This window comes from Rhamphochromis sp. 'chilingali', assembly GCF_963969265.1.
Source record: "Rhamphochromis sp. 'chilingali' genome assembly, chromosome: 8".
Classification (NCBI taxonomy): Eukaryota; Metazoa; Chordata; class Actinopteri; order Cichliformes; family Cichlidae; genus Rhamphochromis; species Rhamphochromis sp. 'chilingali'.
Window position 1 is genome coordinate 27,951,304 of NC_137935.1, and position 20,148 is coordinate 27,971,451.

At 41.9% G+C, this 20,148-nt stretch overlaps 1 protein-coding gene across 2 annotated transcripts in view; it reads right to left on the reverse strand.

The window, feature by feature from the left end:
- The window catches only part of sphkap (SPHK1 interactor, AKAP domain containing), a 59,884-nt gene that overhangs the window by 11,000 nt on the left and 28,736 nt on the right, over positions 1-20,148 (reverse strand). Inside the window, exons 1-6 of one of the 2 annotated variants that reach the window (XM_080889804.1) lie at positions 18,910-19,218; positions 16,463-16,565; positions 15,145-15,255; positions 1,842-1,901; positions 1,299-1,439; positions 61-313 (exon numbers count right to left, since the gene is read on the reverse strand). In XM_080889804.1, the coding sequence (XP_080745930.1) occupies positions 61-313; positions 1,299-1,439; positions 1,842-1,901; positions 15,145-15,255; positions 16,463-16,565; positions 18,910-18,944 (703 nt within the window). In that variant the 5' untranslated portion in view covers positions 18,945-19,218. Of the gene's footprint in view, positions 1-60; positions 314-1,298; positions 1,440-1,841; positions 1,902-15,144; positions 15,256-16,462; positions 16,566-18,909; positions 19,219-20,148 lie in introns of those variants that run through there. The other variant, XM_080889803.1, reaches the window with a different exon arrangement.

The following is a 20,148-nucleotide window of genomic DNA, read 5'->3' on the forward strand; positions in this document are numbered from 1 at the left end:
GAGTGCAACAACAATAATTATAATCTTTACCCAGCTGAAAACAAACCCTGCTGTACTCACCATTTCTGAAGCCGTCGTCCTCGCTGTCATCTCCCAAGTGTTCTGAGGCCGTCAGGAAGTCTTCCTCTATGGACGAGATAGAGCGATTGGTGTCATCATCGAGGCGCTGTCCAGCCGCTTTGCCCTGCTGACACTGTCGCTCTTTTCCCCACTGCAGGCCGATCAGGAACTTGTTGATCTCAAAGATGATGCTACCAGGCTGGCTCTTTCCTGAACACTGAAGCAGGCACACACCTGTGCATCTCTGCCCACCCTGAACGAAGCACGGACAACTTTCATGTACGCTCACACATACTCAATATATAATGTGTCCAAAGGTCTTAAAGTATTAAAAAACCCACTACAGACAACACATAGGTAAGCACAGTTAACACATAGTCACAAACTTTACTATAAATCTCTTAAAACATTATACAGCTCTATTGCCTGTTTTTCTTCCATATATTTGATATACTATTAATTGCTTCGGACCTGCTAATGAAAGTTTAATAGGCTGTGTAGGCTCCTATAGGGCTGTTTATTGAGTCTCACAGCAGTTTTAAACATTTATTTATTGGATGAGCTTCAAAAAAAAGCAACCGCAACAGGGGATTTTTTATTTAATGACAAATACACCAACAGAAAGGCTTATTAGTTAGCTACGTGTCTGTATGTAATTTTTATTGCCGTTTAAAAATTCAGAGTATGGAATTAAAAAGCGACTTTTTGCTCGGTACCTGCAGGTGTGTTTTCTTTACACGCACCTGCTGAACAAAGTCATATTTGCGGTAGCGTCTGGATGAATTAAGTGTGAACGCATCCTTTGCATCGAAAAAGTTCAAACCAAATGTCTTTTTATCAGACTTTTTTTTATGGAAATGTTTTACTCTTGATGTTTGCTGCTTTGTATTCAGACATACTTTGAATCCAGTTGTCTGTTACCGGCCCAGTTTTCACATGACTATATTTGGAACACACACACATCGCTTTTTTTGCACAAAAATAAAAGTCAAACCTGAAGTTGGTGTTTGCCAAGATAGCAGTGTGCCTCAAAAGATGAGGACATGCTTTTACTAGACTAAAAATGGAAGAATTGCTCCATAAAATGAATGGACTCCCTCATGTGGGGTCTTTTTCCCAGCACAAAAGGTTCACATCTAATCGCACAGCGCTGCTGTACGAGAACAGCTTGTGCTCTCGGCCAGTCAATCCAAAGGCTGGAAATACTTGTAACGAATAGAAAACCACTACAAACTTACCTGAGCTGAGGGGTGTGGGTGCGCTTGGCAAGCTTCTGTGGCTTCTAATCCACCCAGCAGTAGGATCTCATTTTCTTTCGGCTGGTGGACGGTCAGTAACTCAACAAGCTTTGGCAGATCTGGAGACACAGATGCCAATTTCTGCAAGACACAATCCAAGCACAGAGACAATACTAGATGATAACAACAAAGCGTTTAGTCAAGTCACTTCAAAGCTGAACATAATGTGCTCTCTGCGGTTCCAAGTCAGAGACACATAATTATAAAATTCTTCCTGTGAGAGGACTTGAACCATGTGGAATGATCATTGATCGCCCACCACCGCCAGCTGCAAAAGACTGCAAAATCTGCATATTTTCTACACAAATCATCCCTCTAATTCTGGGTAATGATCTTGAATCCATGGCAACTGAGCCAATGTATGTATCGTATGTGAAATACAAGGACCAGAGTTCCTGAGAGATGAAAAGTGGGAAGGAAGGAGGGGGGGGGGGGAAGGGTGCAAGGAGAGAACAAATGAGGGTGGAGGAGAAATCTGCTCACCTTGACGCTTTTGTCATCACGACAGTCAGTTTTCTGTGGGTCCAGATTTACAAAACAGACCTGAGAGTGAAGAAAAAGAGGGCGTCAGGATGACGGGATTTTACAGTAATTTTGAAGTTTCTGCACTGCCTGTCCATCAGCTACACTACAGGAGCCGTCTGTTCAGGCCACCACATTGTCATATTGACAGAGGCCTTTCTAAGGAGATGTTCTTGTCTCAGAGGGGCTGGTAGGAGCAGGTGTAAACCAGAAATGATTTTCTTTCCCCATGTCTCCTCTTTTGCTTTTCCTCTTCAGCTGTCTCCACGCTTTCACAGCGTGCCTGTCATAGTCCCCGTCTTTCATTCCCTGCCGGTCTCGCGTTCCCTCGGCTCTGACTGCAGGTTTAATGTGATGGAGTTCTCATGTCAGTACTGGGACCCCGGGACTGTCCAATAGCTGCTGTTTGATTCTGCAGCATACAACCTCTGCTCTAAGTTGGCGCAGCCAAGTTTGTCCTGTGTGGCTAAATGAATACAGCTCAGCTGCAACAGCATTGGAAGGGGAGTGCAGTTCACCTTGAGTAGCACCCCTACTCAATATGAATGTGCAGGGTGCTTCGAAGTGCCTTGGGCAGAGCGATATGTTTGCAATGCAATCACGATTTCATAATTTAAGAGAAGGAAATTATAGATACTCAGAGAGTATTACATATCTGTCATTGTTAATGGAAAGTATGAAAACATTCAGGATTAGCAAGGTAAAATTAGAACCAGTAGTTTTCAGTTATTGGCCTGATGTGATTGGCTGTTCCGTTTCTGTTTAACAGATGGGCATATATGAGAGCATTACTGTAATAACTATAATACAAAGGCAATTTCAGAGAAATACAATGAAGGAAATTCAAGAGGAGGGTGACCCCGCGCTTGATCGACAAAAGCCACTAGAAGAAAAAGGTGTGTAATAGTCTGGGAGGTCACAAAGGAATCCAGGGAAGCAACTCTTGTTGACTCCTGCTCTGTATGTACTCCTTGCAGCCCTGCATGGAGAACATGCTGCTCTCCTGACAGAATCGTCCAGCCTGTCTGCAGTTTGCATTTAAAGGTCATGGTGGCAAGCCAGAGGGTTGTTAAAGAATGTCTTGTGTATGGATGTGACAAAAAAAAAAAAAAAAAAAAAATCCTCCAAACAGTTTATGTTTGGAGAAGGGGAAACCCGGTTATGTCCGTGCCATGCGTTGGGCTGACTGAGCTACATCTCGGTCAGGGCTGCTCGCCACGATTGATGGAACAATGAATTCTGAATCGTAGCAGCAAACTCCAAATGAAAATGTCAGGATATGAATTGAAGCAATAGAGAAAGTGGGTCATGCGGCAAACAGCCACCCTGAGGATGCGAGTGGTTTTATAGAAGATAGATAAGGGGCATAAAGTTAACGTTTTGTAACGTGACCGTAATCAAACAGAAATTACATAAAAGGACCTGAGGGAAGCAGTTCGAGTGAGGAAATCTACCAACATCCTAGAGCTGAAGCTGTACAGTGAGCTGTTTTATACAGAGAACAAGCCAAAAACTCCAACAAAGGACTGATCCACAGTTACTGGACATATTCAGTTGCACCTATTGTTGGATTATGTTCAGTATTTGGTTCCACCTAAGGTTTGCATATTTTGTGTCCTCACAAATCCCTGTGGGATTGTAGATAACAGAAAAACGAATAACCAAATCTAGTTTGTTTTCATTTAAAAAAAAAAAAAAAAAAAAAAAAAAAAATTGGCTCTTGTTGATTTTTTTAGGATCATGAAAGGTCACAGTGTCTAACATCTAACCATCTGTTGGTTGCTCATTAATTTAGTCATTCTTAGGTACTGTGGTATCTTCTCTTCTCTCAGTGAACTTGGGGGTGGGGGGGAGAGAATACTGCTAGCTCTCCTTTTCACTGCCGCCACCTCCACGTCTGCTCTACCTGCTGATATCTAACCCCATTCTTTCCTCTACAGACCTGCAAAAACAATATAGATTCAAATAACCACATTTTGACACCCATCACAGTTTGAAATAATTTCCCCTGAACCTCCTGAGGTGTGCCTGGCGTTTGCTGCTAGGCTTTTAAGCAGCAGTTGTGAGACGGCACACATACCTCACGACTTTCATCTTTTCCTCATTTATCTGTGTTTGCTTAAAGAAGATCTAGTCCCAGAAAGCAGTGTCAAAGTATAGAAGCCACAACAGATCCACATGTATTTTTTTGGGTAATTTTGGGGGGAAATAATGTCACATTTTCTAGCTGCAGATGTTAAAATGAAGCAACAACTGCTGCGATAAATAGGCCAATGTACTCATGAGTTTATATTCCAACATGAGGATTTGCTTCTGCTGTTTTTGCCATCTTTAAAACACAGTCAGGGCTTCTTCATCAAAGAAAATGGTAGAGTTAAAAGAAACAAAAGACTGATAACTTTCAAAGAAAGGGCAGTGACAAAAAACAAAAAACCTGTCTGCAAAGTCAGATGGAAGCAGTCAAAATATCCTTCAGCCAAAAGCATAATGTGACACATTCAGAAAGGCCAATTTCCCCCTCACCTTCAATCTGCTATCTTCCAGTCAAACAATGATTTCTAAACTATGAAGGCTAATAGGATGAAAAATGCTGCTCGAAAACAGATTCAGCCAAACAGAAAAGATGTGAAGTTAATGGCAGCTGACAATGACAGAATCTATGAAAAGTCTCTCCAGTCGCACCCTGATGAGGATGGTGGATTTTTATTTAACTATGGATGGATGGATATTTAGTCATTCATTTATGTATAGTATAAAAATATTTCCACATGCTGAACCTAATCTGATCCAAAAAGGAGGCTGATAATTGATTTTTTAACTTCTTTCACTGTGTTTGGTTTTGTGTCTGCAGTTTTTCACTTCCTGTCCACTTGCTCATCACGGGATGAACAGCCGGTTCCGTTCCCTAGCTTATGAATGTCTCAGCAGTATTCGCTTGTGCTGATTATTTGGAAATGTTCCCAGAGAAAGCCACCACGACATCTCCCACCCGTCTACCAACACGTCGCCTGCGCACAACCCACAGGCAGAACAAATCGAGCGATCCAGACCCGTGACCTTGAGAGGGGACTGAAGCAATTTAACACTATCAGACGGCGAGAGTCGAGAGGAGGTTGTTCTACATTTGGGAAAGGAGAGGACCATTCAGCCGTCTCATGGTGACGCAAGCGCAGGGACATGCTCTGATTCTATCAGACATAGTGGACAACACGCAGGTGCATCAGCCCGTCTCTGAAGGACCGACCAGGTGGGTGAGATAAAGAGGACAAAGAAATGGTTTGATGTTAGAACGTGATGAAGAATAATGGGCTCCAGTTTTGAGCAACAGCCAGTAGTAAGAGGTTATTAGCTTTGACTTATATTTTATATCAGTAGTTACATTATGGCTTCATAGTGTAGTGGTTTAGACGGTTGCTTAGAAAGTCAAAGATCCCCAGTTTGAACCTGGGAGGAGATACAAACCTATTTGGGGTTGCATCAGGAACGACATGTGTACAAATCTCTTGACTCAAATATGCAGTGAAGCTGATTAACGGATAAAGGTAGCTTATCACTAATTATATTCATTTTCTAAGTGAAGTTCATGGTTAAAGTTCCACTAACTGATGGAGTAACAAACCTTGGACATGCTGACATTTACAATAATCACCTTCGAGGTGGTTTATTGAGCCCGCCGAGCAGCCGCAGAGCATACTAACACTCATTTGGAGTGTCTGACCACCTCATGAGTCTTAGATCAATACTCCCTCTCCGTCTGAGATTTGACTGCTGCTTTCACCAGCTGATTGCTACCTACCAAACTGAACCAGGAGCAACAGTGAAAGCAACGAGAGCGTTCAGAAAAGAAAAAGCCAAAAGGGTTCATTTCTATCAAACAGCTGTTTCACAGAAAGTAACTGTGTGATTTAAGAGTATTGTGAAAATAAATTGTAAATTTTTTTTTAAGGGTGTGCACGTCTACACGCAGGCTCGTGTTCGTGTCAGAACTCTGGCTAAGACCTGCTGTTGAGCGTCTCCCCACGCTTTCGTGCTTCACTAGGTGCTCAACCCGTGAAAATTTACAGCTGTGCTCGGCTTCAGCCCAGGTGGTCAGTGTGGGAACTCTGGGTGACTCTGACCACCTGTGCTGACAGACCACCAAAACGGTCAGAGATGACCTTTACTAGAGAAGGAAAACAAATTTCAGTTTTACCAGCGAGCTTAGGTGCTAGATGTCCTCGCCATTGTTTTAACAGACTTTAAGGAAAAACAAGTCACATACTGAACTTTGAAGCCAAACATGTGTTAAATTGCACATTTATTTTTGGAATTAACCTTGTGAAATGTTTGATACTGCTTAACAAACAAGCGGACCATTGGCTATTTTTGGGGGCTTTTTCATGATGTAGCTGATCAGAGATTAAATTTTTCTTTGATTTAACCTTTATACAGGTACATGTCTCATTTACAGAGAATTGTTTGATGATCACTAGCATAACATATCACCCCTCCATTTTGAGCCTATAGGAATGTAGTGTGTGAATGTGCGGAGGATTGCCTGATACAGACAAAATAAATGTTAAACACAGAATACTTGTTAACATGCTGAAATTGTCCACAGGGCAGTTGTACAGTTTTAGCTTCTGTATGATACAGTTAGATTTATAGTGAGTGTCCATCTATGACCCCAACTCTGCAGGCATGCACACATCCTGCACAGGGGTACAATTGTCCTGACTTATTTATGCATAAAATCCTATTTAGCCAAACTGTCAAGCAAGCACATTTCTTTCTTTGTACTAACTAACACACACACACACACACACACACACACACACACACTACAGATAGAGTTTCAAGACAACATTATGTGCACAGACATGGTCAATATAAGAAATCATTACAAACATTCTGCGTCCTTTGTCCATCAAAGCCTCGTTCCTCCAAAGCAGCCCCCCTCTCTACTCCCTACTCTGATCCTCCTACACACAGCTGCTGCTGCTCTTGGTTCTGCTGTCTCCTCTTTCTCTTTTAAGAGTGGCTCTTTTTGTTCCTCGTGCCTTAAAATACATATATCCTGAACAACCCTATTTACGCTTTCTCCTCATCTTTCCCCCCCAAAAACTAACAATAAATTCCACAAACGTGAACTAATTACTGAAATAATACTACATAAATAGTAGTACTTGTCAGACATTTACTTTGGTCTTTTTATGCAGTTGTCCTGCAGGTATATTTTGCATGTCTTTTGTTTCCACTGGTGGTGTAATTAAAAAAAAAAAAAGAAAAAAAAAAAAAAAGAAAAAAAAGGAAACACATGGACATGGTCCCAAGCTTCCTTTATTTCTTTCTTGTAATGTGTTTTGACTTAGCTGGCAACTTTAATTATAATCCATTTTAAGTGTAGGTGAATGCAAACTACGTTTTTGAGGGGGGGGGGGGGGGGGGGGGAGAACATCAAGGCTCAGTGGCTCTGCCATATTAATTTTGCAAGCTACACTGTGCTGGTGTTGAGACCAGACAGGCATGCTGTTCACACAGACTGATGATTATAAACAGCCTGAAATTGTGGTCGTACATTTAAGTACCTGCCTATAAAATGCATAACATCAGCTGTCCACGAGGCCATAAAGGAAAAGAACACATGCTGCACACCGAGACTGGCCAGGCTTAGTCGCTTCCTATTTGATATGCGTGATCAGATATAGCTTTAAAATAAAAAACAAACAACAAAGCAACAACATGTACTATTCTCAAATCCAGACGTGAAAAAGAGGTTAATTTTAAACAGCTGTGCCTTTCTATTGCTGAATCACGCAGTGTTATACGATCACTGCTTGGCAGTGAGCTGCTGAATTTAGCGCCCCAGGCTAAAAGAATGCTACATACAATGTTGTGAAAAAGTATTTGTTCGCTTGCCACTTACATGTTTCAGCACAAACAAGTTTACTTGAGTAATAACTTGAGTAAATATAAAATTCAGTTTTTAAATTATGATTTCATTTATTGAGAGGAAAAAACAAAAACAAACACTGTATGAAAAGGTAGCTGCTAGCTTTCCACACCCAGGCCTGATTACTGCCAGACCTGTTGAATCATGAAATTCTTTAAATAGAACCTGACAAAGTGAATAGACTCAAAAATCTCAAAAGGCATGATCTAAAGAAACAGATGGAAAAACAAAGCTGACATCGATCAGTCTGGAAAAAGTTATCTGGAGGCTTTGGGACTCCACTGAACTACAGTGAGAGCCATTATCCTTAAATGGAGAAAACTTGGAAAGGTGGTGAACTTTCCCAGGAGTGGGCGGTCCACCAAAATTACTCCAGGAGTGCATTGATAATTCATCCAGGAGGTCACAAAAGAAGCCAGAACAACATTACAGAACTGCAGGACTCACGTGTCACAGTTAAGGTCAAAGTCTGTGTTTCAACAATAAAAAAAGGACACTGAGCAAAAATGGCTTCCAACGGAGAGTCCCAATGAGAAAAACAAAGACCCGTCAATGATGATCCTAAGACTGACAAGGCAACCCCTAAAGTATTTGGAACGCCTGAGTCCTGTTACATCTGCTGTAAAACTAACACAGCATTTCATAAACAGATCATCATACCAACAGGCAAACATGGTTCTGGGGTTGCTTTGCTGCTTTAAGACCTGGGCTGTAATTCATGGAACCATGAATTCTGCTCGCTACCAGAAAATGGGGAAACCCTCCAATGTGACTGAATTAAAACCATTGCCAGTTAACACAAAATGTCTTGACTGCAGTTCTTGCTGCCAAGATTGGCAGAACCAGTCATTAGGTTTAGAGGACAAGGGCAGGACAATGCTCTTTTACACAGGGCAGGTAGGTTTGAGTAGCTTTGTCAAAATCTGTTTGATGATCTGAAACATTTAAGTGTGACGCAAAAAAACTAAGAAATCAGAAAGGCGACAAATACAGCTGTCGTCTTCTGATTCTTCTTACTATATATGTCAGTTGGGTTGACAGATGTATACATTCACCAAAGGGTCATATTTTTCAGTAAATACAGGTGGAAACATGTCAGTAGGATCTTTTAAGTGATCTCAAACCTTAAAGGACTGAGGTGAAAATGACTAAGAGTAGGTTACAGGTCTCTGAAGGCCCCGGGTAGGTGATGCTTCAGTTTTTGAAACGCATACATTCAATTGTGTCTACACATTTGGAGAAGTGCTGAGATGAGCTAACAATACAGTTTATCACAAAGTTTGCAATGCAAAGAATGATTTGGCTTTATCACTGGATGAGAGTGCGTAGGAAGTTAATCAATGCTATTTCTATTTACATCCGTTGTACAGTTACACTCCCATTTCCTCTCTCCAGAAATGTAATCCTATTATCACCAACCCCAAATCCCTTCTGGTACGCAGCCACAGAAACACAGTAGTCATACTAATATTAAATCTGTTAAATAAGACATTACAGTAAATGTAAGTGCTTTGAAGCAATTTCATTATTAGCCATCATTTTCATATTTTTTTTCCTCCTCCACTGCTTTTACTATCTCTATTGTCACCTTGCTAGGCTAAGAGAAACGCGTGCGTCCACGTTCAAAATGCATTGTTTTAAATTTGTGAAGTCACTGTGCTAAAGCCAACGCACGATATTAAGCCAGTGCATAAAATTACACACCTCCCAAATGTGTTACTGCACATTAGGCTGGCTTCCAGCTCCAGAGACAGCTACACATCACCTAAACAAGACCCCGTCCAAGCTACACGTTGAACTAAGACTATACGATCAATATTAAATAAACATGCACTAAAAACTAGATTTCCAACACACTATGGATTAAGAATGGTATGTCGCTCTAGTTTATGTGCGTTTGAAGGCAGGTGAGCAGATACTTTTGGAAATACAGTGTCTCTCAAAACAATTTGGGAAGAGGGAGGGAAATAAATCTTGGATGCCTCTGCACTGTTGCCCCTGAGCAGACAAATTCATCTTCGCCTCAACTATAAATATTCAGACTTAGTGACACACAATCTAATATAAAGACAAAAAAATAGGAGGACTTTAGACCACAGCTTTGCACCATAAGCAAAAATCTGTCAAAAAAGACAGACAGTCTAAAGAAGAAACTGCGAGAAGTGGTTTAAGTCTTGGATGAAGGAGGTTTTGTTTCCTGCTCCGATCCTGCTTTAAGTCAGCGCTGCTGCCGTGGCCGATGGCATATTTATTCTGTCCCCCCCTTCTCTCTCTGTCAGGAAGGGAAAGGTCAGGACATGACACACTACCCAAGTGAGAAGTGTTTGAGTCTCGTGATGAATAGGTCATTTTCCTACATGGACTGCAGTTCAAAGGGGAAGATGGATGGAGAGAGGAATGGAAAGTGTTCGGCAGAGGCTCTGAAGGCTAACCTAAACTTCTCGTGTCAGTTTGGGAAACATTTCCTGCATGTGAAAAGTGCCGACAATAGTTTAAATATATGGACTTCTGCTCTCTCTAATTCTTCTTTTATTGCTGGAGTTTTATGAACAGCTTAGTTTTAAATCATGTTGGTAAATAAATGCAAGTAGCAGATAGAACAATAGAAATTCACAGAGGTTAAGCAACAATTTGCCTCGCAAATGAGAAAAAAATTAGGTGCTGCATTTCTCTTCAAAACGCTCATCTTGTCAGAGCACTCAGGGGTGTGATGAAATTCAGTGTGACTATCGCAGCAACATGACACTTCTCTGTGACTTCATGCATTAAAACATGAGTGAATGATCAAAGGTGACAACGCGATGCAGCCAGAGGTGGATTATGGAGCGAAACACAGAAAATCCAGAGCTTTCATCTTTTATTTAGCTCAGTTTTTGGCCTTCCACACTCATTTTAGACTATTCCTGTTCCTAAACACACAAACACTGATGCTTTTCCCCCTTTCCCTCACTCAAGCGATCATTCCTTAGAAAACTTAACCTCATAGACTTGTTGGCCTTTGGATATCAAGGTTTAAACTGTACATATTTGTATATAAAAGTACATTTTCATCCCTGTGCTTCTTTTATGATGGCATTAACTGTAAATTCCAGTTTGACTGATTCTCTGTGCAAGCTGCAGAAAAGCTGAACGGTGAATTGAGAGTCACGAGAGCGATTTGTCATGTTGCAGTCCGAGAGCGTTGCTCCAAGGGGACGGGTCTCATCTGTTTGCAGTCGTATTAACGTTTTCCTCTGATTCATAGAAAACAGTAGAGTAAAGAAAACAAATGGCCATTGTATTATTTATACAAAACCTGAAGATTAAGATGCTAGGGCTTACGTTATATGGAAGAAAAATTAACACTGTCTGCATAAACTCAGGTAGGAGCTTGAGAATAGTCTTCTGCAGAGTCGTCTTTATTTTCATGTTGGCACTGGTCACACACAGCTTTTCATGGAAAGCAAAAAAAGTCCCTCCGTCCCTCACATCATTTACAGGCATTTATGCATATATAAGCTTTCTTCACATTTCAATCAGGTTGAGGTTTGGACTTTGACTGGGCCACTGCAGCAACTTGATTCTTGTTTTTCTCCATTTGCTGGTGTTCTTGGATTCATTGTCCTGTTGCACGATCCAGTTATGGCCAGGTTTTAGCTGTCAGAAAGACAGCCTCGCATTTGAATACTTTGCTCTGCAAAGTCTAAGGAGCTTGGAAAGAAATGCATCTGGACTTCCCAGATGCTCCCAGACTCCTCTTTCAAATCATCTGAGAAGAGTGAAAGAAGCCATCTATGTCCACTGCGAATGACCATCTTTGAACAGAGGCCTGTGTCTTATGACACCAACTGTCTGCCATCTATAATCCAGTTTTGAGATCCCTTCCCAGAAGCCTCAGCACCCACTCACAACTTGGGCCATTTGACCTCAGAAAATCACATGATAGGGTGGGGCTAGGTTTCACCTGAAACCTTGGCTGATTGTGACCCACGCCCGTTTTCACACCTTGGCTCGTGTGACTAGGTAGAGGATCATTAGGGGGTCCTCTTGGGACCCACTTGGGTACACTCCCATAGGGCTTAAAATCTGGGACTCTCCACCAATCGCTCTTAGAACTGAAGAAGCTTCTTGGATAAGTTTCCTTGAAGACCTTTCAGCTCTTAAGTCCAGATGCTTTTCTTTCCAACCTCCTTAGACTAAAATGACCTGGATGACTCAGAACCTTAGCAGAGACATATCTGCTGTACAAAGTTCATGGTTGGGTCAGTAATTTTGCGGTATCCAGATCCTTTGGCAGCAAAATATAATCAGCCCTCCACCTTAACAGCTGGTATGAGATGTTTGTGATGATATGCTGCGGTTGGTTTTTGCCAAGCATGGCGCTCTGCATTATGGTCAAACATTTCCACTTTGATCTTGTTTGTCCAATAGACACTGTTCCTGAGGTCTTTAGTTTACATGTGACTTTGCAAACCTAAGCTGTGCTGCCATCTTCTTTTAGGAGAGGAAGAGACTTTCTCCTGGCAACCCTCCCGCACAAGCCGTTCTTGTTCAGTCTTTTTCTAATTGTACTGTCTTGAACTTTAATATTTAACACATTTGGGTTTTTTTACGCTTGCTCTGAGCATTACACCGTCTGACCTTAAGGTGAATTTGCTGCGACATCCACCCCTGGATTGTCTTGTGTTGCAGTTTGTGTCTGGATTGATGCTACAGACCAAGAAACTGCCAATCTTTCTGATTTGATAGAGGTGCGCACACTTGCTGATGATTCAAGTGCATCTGATTAGCAGAAAGTGGCTGCCACTTGTCCTTTTAACTCCTATGAAAACTGTATGCATGTACTTATTTTTTCATGGTTGCGCAACCAGTGGATAACAGGTGCATTTTGAGCGATGTACAGATCATCAGCCCTCTATAAATCTATTAAACTTAAAGTAGACATGTTTTCATCTCGTCCTTTTTTCTTTTCCTATGTAATCTTGCAACTCTGTTACTTTGGATTATTTTTATTATTAAACATGCTCAAAGATAATATAAAAAAAAAAAAAAAAAAAAAAAAGGGTCAGTGTATGTCTAAGTAATTCCTATAAGGCAAACACTCAAAAACCCCAGTAGATAATAGGATCATCTCAGAGACACAGCTCTGAAACCCTAACCAACTGCTGTTCAAATGTTTTGTTTGTGAAAGACAACCAAACTGAAGCAAGTTGGCTTAAATTGATGGCGACCTTAAACAGCTTTTTGATGAAAAATGCAGGATCAGTATGTGAAACACAGGAATGTTGGGATCTCGGTGAAATAGAAAACTGACAAAACACAGTTGTTCGAAGCTTGTGCACATCATCTACAAGAATGCCGCTCATGTCGGGTGGTTGCAGGAACATTCAATTCAGCATGCAGCTGCTCACACTTACGAAGTGTGACATGAGTGTGAGAACGGTGCTCTTTGCTAAATTACTGCTATTCCTGTTACCTTGGTAATGATTACCAAGCACTCGAGGCATCTTTTATGGATGGGGGAAAACAATGTGCAAGCACTTTATTGCTTATTAAGTGGTGTATTACTGCCACTTACATTAGCTACATAAAACTGACCATCTTAGCCTGTGACAGAGATAATTATAGAAATTAAAAGTAACTCTTGCTCGTGTATTGATTCAGTAGCGAGGATAAACTGCAGTAAGTTCAATGGCACTGGTTAGCTAAGGCTTGAAAACCCTGTTACTGTTTGTTGTGTTTCACTGCAGACACACCTGTCAAATCCCACTTTAACCCCCAACGCTAACCTCAAAAATGTGCTGTGAACTGAGAGCAACAGAAGTAGCAATAAAACAATAAAAATCCACGGCAGGTCTGTGACACTGCAGTTTAGCATGGCGATAATAAAATAATAATAATAATTATCAGTGATTCTAACATGGTGATGTAGTGCTTATCATGTTAACCATTAAGAACATTTACACCTACAATCTGGATGATTTGGGGAGAATCAGTTTGGGATATTTTCTACGACTGCCCTTCCTCACATCAGAAAATGCACTTCAGGAAATTAAATTCCACTTCAAAAACTACTGGAAATATTCAGTGGACAGAGCATGTTGGACAGTCAATCCCGTAAATATTGGCTTTGTTATTCACAAATCGGTGCAATCCAACATCAACTTTGCACAAGGGAACTGTCTGTTTATGTGATTGTGGGATGCAGTACCATTCAGACAGAAAATGACATTGAATGTGTACATCATGTATAAAAACGTAATGACAACTCGCTGCAGATGATCTGCGTGCTATAAACTGACAGAATCATTAGAACTTGTAGACGTGGAAAGCAAAGCAGCTTTTGGTCCATAGAGCTGGTCCTGCAGTCAATGAGATGAGGCTGCAAGATGTGACCGGTGATTTAGAAGTGTTGCTTGGATTCTCCTGGTAAATATGTGTAGATTACATATAAATGGGATTTTTTTTTTTTTTTTTAAAGAAAAAGTCAAGAAGCAGGGAGTCAAAAGATAATCTGCAGCTGAAGGTAAGAAATTTAATTTTATCCCGGAGGGGCTTGAATGTAGACTTATTATTAGGCTGTGACAGCGTGAAAGAATATGCCATTCTTATTGAGAAACAGCTGGTGTTATTAGAGAGAACAGATTGTGTACTTCAGCTACTTTCCTTAATGAGTCCCACCTACATTAAAGATTGTGAGACTCCGGGGTAAAGCATTTTATTAAGAGCGTTGATCTAGTTTATGTCACATTTCAACGATGGTGTAAAATTGAACTGATATGCTTGAAGGATCAAACACCGGCCATTCCCGAACAAGAACCAAGTGCCTTTTAGCCCCTGACAGATGCAAATCCTGAATGTAATTCATACTGAATTTACAATTCATAAGACAGAGTGACGCTAAGGAAAATAAAAGGCTTCCACTCAGTGTTTGCACTCTGTTAATTTACAATTTCACAAAGTGAACAAAACAGCAAATTGAAATGACGTGCGAAAAGTGTTCACGCGACAGACGTAACGTCACTGAAAGTGATAAATGATTATCAAAGACCCTGCTCGTTAAAGTGAGCTTTCAAAAGCAGAAAGCAGAATAGAGCTGCAGTTTGTATCTACTCAAAGTTTCTGAGTAGATTATGAGCAAAACCTTTCAGTTAAATAGCAACAAGAAGCTACCACGAGCCTGCTGTAAAATATCTGTTTTTAAAGACACGCTCAGTGGAAGCAGACTGAAGATGGGCCTTCACATCGTTCCTGCCTTAAATTTCAAACCGTTTCCTTTCCATCGCTGAACATAAAGACTGAACACTAGAGCCGATGTGGTCAGACTTTGTTGCCAACGCGTATGCTACTCACCATGGTGCAGCCGCCCTCCATGTCGTCATCCAGCAGGCCCAGTCTGCACAGAGCCTTTTCATTCCTCAGCCAGTACTCCGATGAGTCCAGCACACTGTTACTGCACAGAACCTGAAGCACACAGATGAACTCTACTCAGATGCACCAACGCACACAGCGAATGACACCCACCCCCCCACCACCACACACACACTTTCTGAGTCACCCATCCACTTTCATCTGCCACTCTGCTTTCCCTTCAGGAGGATGGGATCAATTGACCTTTCTCTAGGACATTTATTTCAGTTTAAGTGTCCGCAGCTAGGCATCAGAAATCTGTCAACTAAGCAGTCACAGATAGTGTCCTCCCTTAGGTGATAGTTTCATGAAACCCTAGGATGAAACGTAAAATCACGCAGCTGGTTATTTATAATGTTCTTCTCCGTAATAATCTAGTGTGTTGTAACTGCTGGCCAAGCTGTTTTAATAACCTCTCAGTTGCAAAAATCAGTGATCCTCTTATGACAGTAATTGGTATTGACCTCATTAAATGCATCTGTGATCTTTTATTTGTAAAAGAAGATTGTTTTGTACTACTCAAGTGCAGCAGATAAAAGGTTAAAATCACATTTTATCCATTAATAGCATTCTTGTGCAATTATTGTGACACGTGACTGCGTTGTTCATTCTCACTATGTATTTTTAGTGACAAACCATGTCCCCCCATGCTTGCACCCTCTGGAACAGGCCATCTGTGCAGGCCTTCAGCCAGGTAAAAGTGACGCAGGGTCAGCTGATCTCACCGAGAGCGATAATATCGAAGGCTGCTGCCACAGGTCAGCGGAGCCAGAGGCCCAATTATAAGATAGATATCACCTTCTGTCTGTACAGGACACTTTGGTGGAAGTCAGTTAAGAACATGAGCAGTAGGCTAATTAGACTCCACCAGCACACATACATAATGTACAGTCAGGCACACACACCCAAAAGATCTACGGTACACACACTTTGAAAGGAAATTCAATCTAAGCCACCACCTCAGCCCACTGATCTGTATTATTTCTCGTCCTGTCTCTGTGGCACTGGGATGTGATAAATCTACTGGGCTGACCCGGGGGGCCTGACTGTTCCTCTTATTACACAACCCCTGAGCGTCACTGGCACCCAGGAGGAGGAAATGAAAATTTCTGGCACTGCTAGAAACATATAGACTGATGGAAAGGCAAATATGACAGACAGGTGCACAGAAACATGAGCTGAGAAACAAGCAACCCCCCCCCCCCATCCTGTTATATCCAAGATGCTATGACCAAGACAGGTTTTGAACACCCAGTCTTACCTTCTTACAGGCGCTGATGGACGATGGCACTGCGCTCTCTGTGCTGCCTCCCTCCACCTCGATAGACTCTGGGCCTTCAAACATGGCAGACGACTGGAAGTTACTGCAAGGCAAAAGGGCACAGAGTTGACTTTGTCAGAGCGAGTTCTCGTCAAAGACTTCCCTTTTTAAAAAAAAAAAAATCTGGAATCGGTAAAGAGCGGTTATCTGGGCTTACTGGAGCGGCCCATTGACTGTCACATTTGCTCAAACTGTAAAGCTGGGACACTCATCTGTTGAATTAAGCAAACAGTTATTGTCAGACGGGAGATGCATTTCAATATTCTGCACCGAATACTTCATTCACTTCAGCTCGACCCTTCATAACCCAACGAGACAGGATCAAAGCCATTACCCATGCCTGAGCCCTGATCCTACAGTCAAGAAAATGTAACAGTTTATATCCAACCAAAGTGACATTTCTAATGAATAACTGAAGTTGATTTATTATTTATTTATTGTCTGTGGATGTCAAGACCCCTTTTATCGCATCATTTGTTAAGTAAAAAAAAAAAAAAAGTGGTCTTCTCCCCCAGAATGAGATATACAAATACATTCTGCATAAATGTAAAGCCAAACCTTTGTTGCTTTTAGCAGGAGGCTTTCATGGTATTCACAAGACTCTAAAGTGGTTTCCATTATCTGAAATAAACTAATATCAAACAAGCATGGAGCAATGGCAGTGCACCGTCCAAACATCAGAGCTTCTGTGCCAGATCCAAAAATTTGACTTGGAAAGCAGCAGCAGGAAAGGATCACAACATGTGACCTTTATTTGGAGCGCAGGACAAAATTATTGGACAAACTGTAGTGACGGGCGTACCTGTCAGAGTGCACAACGAGACGAAACACCGCAAACTCCAAAATCTCAGAAAGGCGTCATTATCCTCTATGCATGCTTTCACTGAGATAAGCCAAATCGAAGCTTATCCGGAATGGCATTTATGAGGATCAATTTGGAAAATGAAGAGGCTGGGGGTGCATATTTAAATAGGAACAGCTGTTTTTTTTCTATAATCCACATATTTCAAAGCAAATTAAAAGCATTCTGTTTCCAAAGTCCCCCCCCCCCCCTCTTCCCGGGGGAATCACACAACTGTATCCGTTTGCAGTTAATGAACATGTCTGATGTAAATAAACTGTCACCAGAAAAATGAGTTTGCTGTGAATGTCCTGAACCACTAGGAAAAAAACAAAATAAGATAAAAATAATGTACTGGAGATAAGTGGATATGACGTGCTTTAAATAGGCTGCTGTGTCTGCAAGGCGCACATCAAAACACCCATTACACACACACACACACACACACGCAATGATTCTGCGGTGAATTTGTCGGATGCTTGCACAAAACTAGATGGATGCAGGGTGAAAAATGGACGCGGGAAAACGCTTTTAAAGGGAAAGAAACGAAAATGGAAAAACGCCATAAAGCGGTTTGTTGGTGGTTTTCATGCACACGATGAGCGTTTATCACAGAAAACTGAAGACGAGGGGAAATGATTTGTCACGCGCGACCTGCTTTCTAATCTTTGCACCTAACGACCTCTCCATCACGACACGGTGATGACTGACAGTTATGTGCGCTCAAGTGCTCCCGGGCCCGAGGTAACCAACAGGCATCAGCCTGAAGTGAGGACACAATTAATCCCCTGCAATGTCTGGTTTTTAGACACGTCACCCTCCCCGGGTCTGCTGCTGTAATTCACTATGAAAGCTTGTACGATTGAGGATTTCATGCTCAGGGATGAGCGGGCCAGTTTACTGGTCCACAAGCTGGTAACTTTTGACGTTATCTTTGAGATTCCACAACTAAAAATAACCAGCGTGGCAAATTAAGATCTATAGACTGCACGAGCCTTCAATTTCACCTTCGACTACATGAAGCAGAAGACTAAAACTTACCAAGAAGGGGCAAAAAAATAAATAAATTTGGAAACGTGACTGCTGCCACTGTCAGACATTTCTATCAACTAAGCCAGGCTGGGTAAAACACCTTATTAACGGCAGAGCACTGGCAATAGCCAATAGCCTTCTCTGAAAGCAGCTCTGGTGTCACACTGCATGGATTTAGTGCGTTTTTCCCCCTCACAGTAAACAAGCACTCTGCACAGCACTGAAATCCCCACGTTGTACACCTGGAGCCTATACAACAAATTACACGCCGCACTGGCACATGTTGTAGGTAGACTTAAACTACCTAAAACACCATATCCGAAAATATCACATTAAAATTCTGTGCGAAGCCCCCCTAAAAAACATTAAAGTTCCACTCGAGTGAAAGAAGAACACCACAAAGTCTGAACAACATGCTCTCAAATCAGTTGCTGCACAGACAGATTTCGTTTTGGAATATGTGGTCGTCGATGTGTTATTTTTCTTTAAAGCTACTATAATTAAGACGTCTTACCTCGGCGTCTTCAGAAGGCACTTTGCGCCTGCCATTGTATTAAAAAAAAAAAGAAAAAGAAAACAGCCAAACTGTCCTCAGACGACGTGTTTATTTCCTCTGCGGGGGCAGGATGACAAGAAGAGGTACAGTGGAGCGCTTTGACGCGTAATTGTCCCCTGGACACTCTCCGGTCCAGATGCGCATCCCTGATCGAGGAGTGAAGGAATCCCACACCGTTTCAGCGTGACTGGATGGGGACTGTGACGAGCCCCCCCTCCCCCCGTGGAATCAGCAGCAGAATGAGCAGCAGCAGCGCTTGCCTGTCCGCTCTGCGCGTCTGTGCCGTGTGGAAGCGCAGGAGCCCGTGGATCAAACGTAACGAGGTGCACGACGCAGGCAAGGGCATTTGACACGGATAGAGCGCGCGCGCGTCCATGCACGAGCACATCGAGCTTGTTAAACTTAAAGCGTGTAATTGTTTTGTCTGCTTTTGATTACTGGCGGTAATTATTTTTGACACTTGCGAGCATCCCAGCCAACAGCAGGCACAATTTTTTGACTTATTATCCCGAAATGTCAAAATGGCGAGCCAGGTGCCCAGACAGTTTACACATTCAGCAGGCAAGGGGCAACAAGCATTCCCCTGGGAGCTCTGGTTCATGTTAAATGAAAAATTCAGCACTTTTAGCTTTATCTCAATTAACCCCAGAGAGAAGCAGTCTCCTTTTAACCGGATGCTTCACTTTGTGGCTGTTTGTTACTGTGCAGGTAGTGTGTCATTTGACAGAGCTTGTTTGTTGGAAGACAGCTGCCAGTGCATCTGGGAATTATGCTGATGAGCACCAGGAGAGTGAACCAAAATAGTAGCCTAAAGCCGCTGGCAGCAAATCCAAAACAGTGGAAAATGTTAAATGAATCTGCAGAGCCGGAAGAAACTGCAGAGCTGGCTATAATTCTTAGAGGGCTTGTCATTAGGAGCACTTTAAACAGGCGTTTGATCCTTTACACATTTCAAAAAGGTTGTAGCTTTAAGCCTGTTATGACACACGGGGCAGAATCTATACCACAAACACACACATCACATGGTAGTTGCCAACTGAGAGAACTATTGAATACATATATATCTGTATCTGACATCAACTAATGTTCCACCCTTTGATCCAAGGAGGTCACCAAAAGCCAGACTAGGGAGTGAAAGAACCATGACCTTCAGTTCTGTTATTGCAGTGAGAATAATGTTGCTGGAAAGGAGAGAAA